Source organism: Chiloscyllium plagiosum, unplaced genomic scaffold, assembly GCF_037043375.1.
Source record: "Chiloscyllium plagiosum isolate Xiang-an unplaced genomic scaffold, Cpla_swu_hap1 HiC_scaffold_24, whole genome shotgun sequence".
NCBI lineage: Eukaryota > Metazoa > Chordata > Chondrichthyes > Orectolobiformes > Hemiscylliidae > Chiloscyllium > Chiloscyllium plagiosum.
In genome coordinates this window covers 31,310,249-31,320,220 of record NW_028270162.1, presented here as the reverse complement: position 1 = coordinate 31,320,220, position 9,972 = coordinate 31,310,249, and the positions used below count along the sequence as shown (strand labels likewise).

The window sequence follows — 9,972 nt, the reverse complement described above, 5'->3', positions numbered from 1 at the left end:
AACTGAATTTCCTCTTCCCTGGAACTATTCATGTGTATCTTTTTGCAACCTCTCAAATCCTCCCTAAAATGTGATTCCCAGAATTAAATGTATACTCCAATCGAAGGTAACCCAATGTTTCATTCAGATTAGCTGCCATCCTTTTGTACTCTATGCTTCTATTTGTGAAGAGCAGGTCCCTATCTGCCTGACCTGGACATGCCTAGTTTTCTGTTACCCGACTTATAGCGTGCCTGCTCATCGATGCGCACTTCTCCTGCTGGTGCAGTCCCAGCAATTGCCACCGCTAGCGGTGATGCTGCCGAGCAACTGTATCTTCATTAAGACTGCAATCGGTTATCAGCGGAAATATGCCTTTAATGGGTCTTGCTATCAATTGAAAGCAGGCTCACCTCCAGTATAGAATCCATTGTAATTATTGTTGGCATGGTTTTTAACTCCCTCTTCACTGTAGCAACATTTTAATTCTGTCTTGTAGTATGGATTTAAATACACGAGAAACGTTGCATGCAATGAGTGACTCTATTTAATAAACCTGAGTAGAAGCTCTCGTTTTACAAGTTTACAGCAGGTGGCGTATTTTAACTAGAGTTTGAAAGACCCAATGTTAAAATAAATGCTATTTGTTCTCATAAACAGGAAAAATATTCGACACAGGATTAACAATAACGGCAGCCGCCAATGTCCGGAATTCAGTCTTGTTTCACCCTTCCTAAGATATCGAGTTCCGTTTGAATGTATGTTGCGGCACTTGCCCAACCAAATTGTGCAAACGGAAGGTCTCAGGAAAACCGGTCGACAGCCATTGGGTTTGTTCAGCACGTGCCCTTTCTCCGAAGTTGTGACCAATTTGTCTAAAGCAAACTTTGTTTAAAGAATAAAATGGAGAGTTGCCAGACAATGTCATACTGAGGACACTAATATCCTGTTGGAATAATCTTTACTGACATGATATTTAATATTTTCTCTGGAAGTTCGTTTTAAAATGCCATGATCTCTATGACTGAGGCACATTTAGGTTTGAGGTTTAGCTATGATATCCATCCCCAGGAAGCTGGTCAAATCCCTTACCTTCAGACCATCAGTGAATAGTTAGTAAAGAAATGTAGTTCATTGCATTTTGGACACAAGGTGAAAGAAAGACAGTACCATCTATAAGGCAAAGCAACATGGAAACAGTTTGGTCCACACATTATCCAATCACCATCCCTGCTTAGTTCAGAAAAACAGTCCTACTTGACTTGAAAAGGTGACTCTGCTTGTCTCCGTAAGATGCAGCCTGAGCTGCTGAGTTTCTCCAGCACTTTGTTTTATTTGTTTGGATTTACTTAGTTACAATTAGGTGTCAACAAGTCATTATTCTCAGCTTGTTTTGTGACATGTCATTGGAAGTTAGAAAGATGTTATTCACTTAAAATCAGCTCCCCTGGGTGTGGCATGTTGTTCATATAACTAACAGCCGTCTCCTGCATCTATTTGGAACTTGGTTGCAGGTCAGCGGAAACGCTTTAGGGATGTCCTGCTAAGATTCCCTGCCAACCCACGGGAAAATTTGGCCGAGGGTAACCAACTGTGATTTAAATCTCTTCCTGGAGATCTTATCACATGATTTGCTCCCACACTCCAGTCACTCGATAATCCATCCTTGTGACCCACTGTCTTGCTACAGCAAATAGAAAGCAAAAAGACCCATTATTCAGGATTAATACTTGACTGTCAGTCAAAAAAAAACATTTTTTCCAATTCGAATTTTGTTTATATCTGGTAAACTGAAATGTTTAAGGAATCAAAACATTTTTTTAGACTGCATGGAATCAGGCCTTTTCGGTCACGGGGAAACAACAGAAAAACAAATCCTAAATGTCCCTGGGATTTTTGTTTTGTCCAGGGTTGCACATCCAGCCTGGAGGTTCCAGGCCAATCCGAGAGATTCCAGGCTAATCCTGGTGGTTGGAAACCCCCAATGTGACCGGTGGCCCACTAAAATGGGGAAGGCTCATTCAGGAACACAGCAAGCACATCAAGGGATTTCTCCCAGAAGTGAAGAAGGAACTGGGAGTGGGGTGCACAATCTCCAAAGAAAGCCAACTCTTCTCGCCCAGTGGGGTTCGTCAGCAATCTCAGAGGACCTGAGTAGCAGGAAATCAGCCCCAATCCCGACAGACTGCAGTAAAACAATGATTTAGGGAACACTGGTGTTTCCTGCCAACCCAGATAAGAATGTAAATTGAAACAGCACTGCTCCCAGTTTTTTTCCCGAAATTAAGTGCACAGCCCGGAGTCACTCATAACGGGAAGTCGATGTTCTTGGGTTGACGTGGGACTGCCCAGTGGGAGGCGTGTCTGCTGAACAGGAGTGTCCTCCTGATCCGTGAAACACCTCCCCAACCACTCAGATTAACGTCCTTCCGGATAGACAAGGGCAAGGTTACCTCACATCGCCCCAAAATGCTCTCTATTGAAACGAAACGGACGTGCGGATAAACCAATGCAACCAGAAAGCCAGCGTTTTACCGGCGGAGAGTGGAGGTAATATTCCAACAGCCCGGTACCATCAGCAGATGCCTCGCCAAATGTCACGTTTCTGCCCTGGAGGAGTTTCTGGGACTTAACTGTGAACGAAGAGGAGGGATTAAAAAAAAACTAGTTTTCTTGAAATCAATTAAGATGGCTATGGAAAACGGTCATAATGTTAAAGCTGCCGGCGCGGGTGGGAAAGAACTGAAAATTGTGATAGTGGGAGACGGTGGCTGTGGGAAGACCTCGCTATTGATGGTATTTGCCAAAGGAGACTTCCCAGAAGTAAGTTGAATGAACATAACGATAGCGCTCGTAATAACGATCAAACGGATGTAGCGTGTAAAGAGTTTAGCCGCGAGAGTCCAATTTCTATCTTATCAGACCCCACCGTCTGGACAATTGAAGTTGACATTATGTTCTTCATTTAAAGAGGCGTAATTTGGTAGAATGCTGTTCCTAAAAGATTTGAATTAGTCATACATTCATAACAGGAGCAAAACTTGTAGTATTTTATTCACAAAGAGTATATCCTTGCAAGGTTGTAAGAGGGACAGAGAACAGTTATCTGTGAAGTTATCGGTGGTGTATAGACGAGAGTACTGCTGTGCTGTGGAATTCTGTCAGCTTCTGTGATGTTAGCAGTTAGCATCTCCTTGAAGCGGTCTGGGAGTCTGAACAGACATGGGTGGCAGTGAATGTGAAAATGAAATGCGAGCAGGAGGGAAGGGGAAAGAGAACAGAGACATCATAACGAGACTAACAATCGGTTCTGATTCAAATTTGTTAGAAATCCCAGGTGGCCTCATTCGGACTGTTCAGCACTGGTCTGCTGGCCCAAAAATATTGTTGTGAGGATCACCGCAGATGTTGATAGTGTAAATGTGTCTGTTACATTTTTGCTGTTACTTACTAAGCATGATGCAATATAAACAGGCTAAGGATAACTCGAGGAGCTTCTCCCTTTTAGGAGGAAGTGTCTGATAGTAGGAGATTTTATTTTACATTTTTCTTAGAAGGATGCCTGTACTTATTTGTGGGGAAAACGCTGGAAAGTAAGTTACTTAACCTGGCACACTGAGTGAATTCTCACCATCTCAAGTTGCATTCCTTAACTGTCTTTCCCTCAGTGGAACCTTTTTTATTTTACGAGCATAAATAGTGCAAACCAGAGAAGCATGTTAGGTGAATAACATATACAAAGTGGGCTTATTTTGGTCTCTCGAGTGAATGTTATTTGTTGGATTCTTTCAACTTGGAGTTATTCTAGCTTTTTTCAGCATGGAGTCCAATACACTACCGTTTTGGCAGCTGCCCAAGAAGTCTCTGCATAGCATGAATGCCAAGGGTGCAGTATAAAGATAACAGTATAGGGTTTACCATGTGAATGGGTTATAAAACTGTTTATCCAATACAAACAGTAAAACAGCCTGGAATATATTGTAATGGGGATTTATATTCCTTTTGTATTCCTTTCCCAAACCCTTCTGCTCCAATTATTTTTGCAGAGAAAATTCCTGGAAATATAAATGCGTAACACCATGGTGAGTTACTGGGGCTTCAGAGATCCCAGTATCTCCTTTAACCATTTAAAGTCAGATTAGATACAGAAACAAATATTGAAATAAAAGCAAACTACGTCTACAAATGCTGGAAATGGAAATAACAACAGAAAGTGCTGGAGAAACTTGTCAGGTCTGGCAGCATCTGTGGAAAGAAGAAAGGTTCTGAAGAAGCCATTCGGGAGCCATTAACTCTGTTTTTCGTTACACAGATGCTGCCAGACCTGCTGAGTTTCTCCAGCAATTTCTGTTTTAATTTAAGAAAGAAAGATTGGATTGAGTGAGAAAATGTGACAAAAAAGCTAAGAAAGCATGTGAAATGGTGTTTTACAAAGGCTTGGAGTAATTTGCAATCTGCAGAACTAAGATTCCCAATTTGTCCCCTTTCTGGGCCTTTATCTTTGGTGAGCATGTCAGGACTATTGTTTGCTCCATCAATATGTAACCATTCATCACCTCACAAGCTGAATCCTTATGCCATGATATAGCATTTCTAACTTACTTATGGTGCAAATCTAGAATTTGAAGACTAAAAAGACTCTCACTCCAGTACAGGAGAAAAGGAATCCTGCATTTTTGGATGTGCCATCTTGCAGAGACATTGACTCAGTTAAACTGAGAGATACTCTTTCCCCTTAGGTGGGTGTAAAAGATCTTGTTGTACTATTTTGAAGGAAAACAGGGGAGTTCTACTTTGAGAAAGTGAGGACTGCAGATGCTGGAGATCAGAGCTGAAAAATGTGTTGCTGGAAAAGTGCAGCAGGTCAGGCAGCATCAAAGGAACAAGAGAATCAATGTTTCGGGCATAAGCCCTTCTTCAGGAATGAGGGTGTGCCAAGCAGGCTAAGATAAAAGGTAGGGAGGAGGGACTTGGGGGAGGGGCATTGGGAATGCAATAGGTGGAAGGAGGTTAAGGTGAGGGTGATAGGCCAGAGAGGGGTTGGGGGCGGAGAGGTCAGGAAGAAGATTGCAGGTCAAGAAGGCAGTGTTCAGTCCAAGGGTTGGGACTGAGCTAAGGTGGGGGGAGGGGAAATGAGGAAGGTGGAGAAATCTGCATTCATCCCTTGTGGTTGGAGGGTTCCTAAGCGGAAGATGAGGCGCTCTTCCTCCAGACGTCGTGTTGCCACGGTCTGGCGATGGAGGAGGCCAAGGACCTGCATGTCCTTGGCGGGGGGGGAGGGGGAGTTAAAGTGTTCAGCAATGGGGCGGTTGGGTTGGTTGGTGCGGGTGTCCCAGAGGTGTTATACAAATATATACAGACCCCACCACCAAGGATATATTTCCCTCCCCTCCCCTATCAGCGTTCCGGAAAGACCACTCCCTCTGTGACTCCCTCGTCAGGTCCACACACCCCACCAACCCAACCTCCACTCCCGGCACCTTCCCCTGCAACCGCAAGAAATGCAAAACTTGCGCCCACACCTCCCCCTCACCTCCCTCCAAGGCCCCAAGAGATCCTTCCATGCCTGTCACAAATTCATCTGCACCTCCTAACACATCATTTACTGCATCCGCTGCACCCGATGTGGCCTCCTCTATATTGGGGAAACAGGCCGCCTACTTGAGGAACGTTTCAGAGAACACCTCTGGGACACCCGGACCAACCAACCCAACCGCTCCGTTGCTGAACACTTCAACTCCCCCTCCCACTCCGCCAAGGACATGCAGGTCCTTGGCCTCCTCCATCACCAGACCGTGGCAACACAACGCCTGGAGGAAGAGCGCCTCATCTTCCGCTTAGGAACCCTCCAACCACAAGGGATGAATACAGATTTCTCCACCTTCCTCATTTGCCCCTCCCCCACCTTTTCTCGGTCCCAACCCTCAGACTCAGCTCTGCCTTCTTGACCTGCAATCTTCTTCCTGACCTCTCCGCCCACAACCCCTCTCCAGCCTATCACCCTCACCTTAACCTCCTTCCACCTATCGCATTCCCAACGCCCCTCCCCCAAGTCCCTCCTCCCTACCTTTTATCTTAGCCTGCTTGGCACACCCTCCTCATTCCTGAAGAAGGGCTTATGCCCGAAAGGTCGATTCTCCTGCTCCTTTGATGCTGCCTGACCTGCTGTGCTTTTCGAGCAACACATTTTTGAGTTCTACTTTGGCCTTGTGGTCATTACTAATCACTCAATAAACATTTTAAAAAAGATTATCTGGACTCTATCATATTGTTGCTTGTGGGAGCTTGCTTTGTGCAAATTGGCTACTACGTTTCCAACATTGCTCAGACCTTTGAGTACAGGAGTTGGGACATCATGTTGAGGTTGTACACAGGATGTTGGTGAGGCTTTTTCTGTGTCCGGTTCTGGTTGTCCTGTTATAGGAAGGATATTATTAAGCTGGAAAGGAATCAGAAAAGATTTACCAGGATGTTGCTGGGAATGGAGGATTTGAGCTATAAGGAGAGACTAGGACTCTTCATTGGAGTGTAGGAGATTGGGGGTAACTTTTACAGAGATTTATAAAATCATGAGGGGTATAGATGAGGTGAATGGAAGGTGTCTTTTCCTTAGGACAGAGGATTTCAAGACTGGGGGTATATTTTTAAAGGTGAGAGGAGAAAGATTTAAAAAGAGTTTAGGGCAAAATCATTTATACAGAGGATGGTTTGCGTGTGAAATGAACTTCCAGAGGAAGTGGTGGTTATGGGTACAGTTACATGTTTAAAAGACTTTTGGATGGGCACATGATTAAGAAATACTTGGAGGGATATGGGCCAAGAACAGGTAGTTTGGGGTCTAGTTTGGTTTAAAATTATGTTCAGCATGGACTGGTTGGACCAAAGAGTTGCACAGCATGGAAACAGATCCTATGACTGTACTTAAAAAGGCCTTAATTACTGTAAAGTAACTTAAGCTATCAAGAGGTTAAGAAAGCTGCTTTATGAATGTAACTCTTTCTTTATTTAAATCCTAACAATTTCCTAACACTCAAAAATTTGTGAGCTCAATTAGTGTGAGGCAAATGACAGAGCTGTACAAACAGCTAACGGTATGTGGCAACCTTCAACAAATGACGTATTTCTTTCTCACCACAGATTGTGCTTTTAAAAGAGAACAAAGCAGCGTGTGAAATAATTGAGTTTGCCCATGGTTCCCCCCACCCTTCCGCAAGCTATTTCAATAATCTAGCAAGGCCCACGCGGAAGACTCATACTTGGGTGGCACAGTGTGGCTACGTTCCTCTGGGACTATGGTGACTTTACCTGCACATATAGATATTGTACTGCTATGCTTTTGCAGTGGTAGAAAGCCACAAGAGTCAGATATTACTTCCTCTCATTTGAAACTTAAGTTTCCATCTTACGGTGGATTTTTCAGTGGAACGATTTTGTCACTGTTTTGAGATGTTAAATTGTTCAGCTGCTCCCAAATCTTTTCCAATGCCCCTTTTCACTGCAACAAGGTGTAAATGACTTGGTCCATAGTCATCATAATCTAGAGTGGCTTTAAATGTATGAAAAGGAAGAGAGAAGTCAAAGAGAATATAGGGTTCTTAGAGAATGAGGTTGAGGAAATAATAACAGGTAACCAAAATCTGGCAGAGGAGTTGAATAAATATTTTGCCTCAGTCTTCACATTAGAAGATACTAATAGCATTCTGAAAATACCGAAGTGAGGGGCAAAAGGGAAAGAGGAAACAAACTAATAATTAGCACAAGAGGAAAAAGTATAAGGCAAATAAAGGGGGGGAGAAAGCTGATATATCCCCTGGACCTGATGGGATGTGTCCCAGGATATTTGAAGGAAGTAGCTACAGAGATAGCAGATGCACTGGCAGTTCAAGTCATCATAGACCTACTGGGCCAGACGGCTGCTCTCATATTGGAGAGAGCTAACCTGTGGTGGTTTAACCTGAGGATCACCACATGTTAGGTAAGGACAGAGGTTGAGAAGGGGAGTCTTTTATGAGTTAACCTCAGTCAGTGGAGGTAGTGAGCTCATGCTGTTGGCATTGCAAGCAGCCATCCAGTCAATTGAGCCACCTGAACACCTCCACCCCCCCCCCCCCCCCCCCCCCGCCCCCACCCCCCGCCCCCCCTCCCCCCGCCAACAATAGTAGCAATCTTCCAGGAATCCTTAGGTTGAGCAATGTGCCTAAGGATTGGAAACCTGTTAATGTAACATGCCTTTTTAAAGGGGAAGGAGGTTTTTTTAAAAAAAGGAAATTGTTTGTGCCCACCATAAAGGATGTAATAGCAGAGCATTTAGAAATCAGGCAGAATCAGCATTGTTTCATGATGGAGAAATCACGCCTGACAAATGTATTAGAATTATTTGTGGGGGTAACAAGCAGGATAGATAAAAGGGGAAGCAGTGAATGTTAATATATTTGGGTTTCCAGAAGGTGCTTGATAAGTACGACATGTAGGCTACCTAATGAGATGGTGGTGGATTTAGAAGACAATTGAGATAAAAGGGACATTTTCAGGATGGAAACCTTTAACTATAAGATAAAGGAGTAGAATTAGGCTAGTCTGCCCTGCTATTTGATTATTGATAGGTTTCTCAAACCCATTCTCCTGCCATCTGTTCATAACCTCTGATCCTCTTACTAACGAAGAACCTATCTAACTGTCAATGACTTGGCCTCCACAGCCTTCTGAGGCAATGAGTTTCACAGATTCACTGCCGTCTGGCTGAAGAAATACCTCATCTCTGTGCCCTTCAGTCCTAGTCTCTCCTATGAGTGGAAATATCTTCTCCATGTCCACTCTGTCCAGGACCTCAGTATTCCATAAGTCTAATTGGGACCCCCCCCGCCCATCCTTCTAAAATCAGCATACAGGCCCGTAGTCCTCATCTGCACTCTGTGATGATCCCTTCATCCCCAACTCATTCTTGTAAACCTTCACTGGACCCCCTCCAAGGCCAGTACAGCCTGCCTTAGATGCAAGGCCCAAAACTGCTCACAATATTCCAATTACAGTCTGACCAAAGTCTTATACAACCTCAGCAGTTCAGTCCTGCACTTGTATTGTAGCCCTCTCAAAATGAATGCTAACATCATACTTGCCTTCCTTACTGCCAACTGCATGTTTACCTTAAAAGAATCCTGAAATAGGACTCCTATGTTCGTAAATGCTACAGATTTCTAAAGCCTTTTTCTATTTGAAAAATAGTCTATGCCTCAATTCTTCCCACAAAGTGCATAACAAAGAGAACAAAGATCAGTATAGCACGGGAACAGGCCCTTCGGCCTACCAAGTCTGCACTGACACACAATGCCTTTATAAACGAAAAACCTTTTGCTTCTATGTGATCTGTATCCCTCTATTCCATGAATATTCATGTGTCTGTCAAGATGCCTCTTAAATGTTGCTATTGTATCTGCTTCGACAGTGCATTCCAGGCACTTACTGCCCATTGTGTAAACAAACAACTTGCCTGTACATGGAGAAAGTGAGGACTGCAGATGCTGGAGATCAGAGTCGAGTGTGTGATGCTGGAAAAGCACAGCAGGTCAGGCAGCATCCAAGGAGTAGGAGAATCGCTTTTCAGGCATAAGCCCAAAGGAAGGAGAATTGTCAGGTCAAGAGGGCAGGGCCGAGTTGGAGGCTTGGTACCGGGATAAGGTGGGGAGAGGGGAAATGAGGAAATTGGTGAAATCCACATTAATCCTGTGTGGTTGCAGGTTCCCAAGGTGGAAGATGAGACGGTCTTCCTCCAGGTGTCAGGTGATAATGGTTTGGCGATGGAGGAGGCCCTTTATCTGCATGCCCTTGGTGGAATGGGAGGGGGAGTTGAAGTGTTCAGCCACAGGGTGGTGAGGTTGGTTGGTGCAGGTGTCCCAGAGATGTTCTCTGAAACAATCCACAAGTTGGCAACCTGTCTCCCGATGTAGAGGACACCACATCGAGTGCGGTGGATACAGTAGATGACATTGGTGGAGG

At 44.3% G+C, this 9,972-nt stretch overlaps 1 protein-coding gene across 1 annotated transcript in view; it reads left to right on the top strand.

Moving 5' to 3' along the window:
• Positions 1–2,397: 2,397 nt before the first annotated feature.
• rhof (ras homolog family member F) overlaps positions 2,398–9,972 on the top strand; it is a 43,448-nt gene continuing 35,873 nt past the window's right edge. Inside the window, exon 1 of the mRNA XM_043715751.2 lies at positions 2,398–2,802. Coding sequence (XP_043571686.1) covers positions 2,668–2,802 — 135 coding nt within the window. The 5' untranslated portion in view covers positions 2,398–2,667. The remainder of the gene's footprint in view (positions 2,803–9,972) is intronic.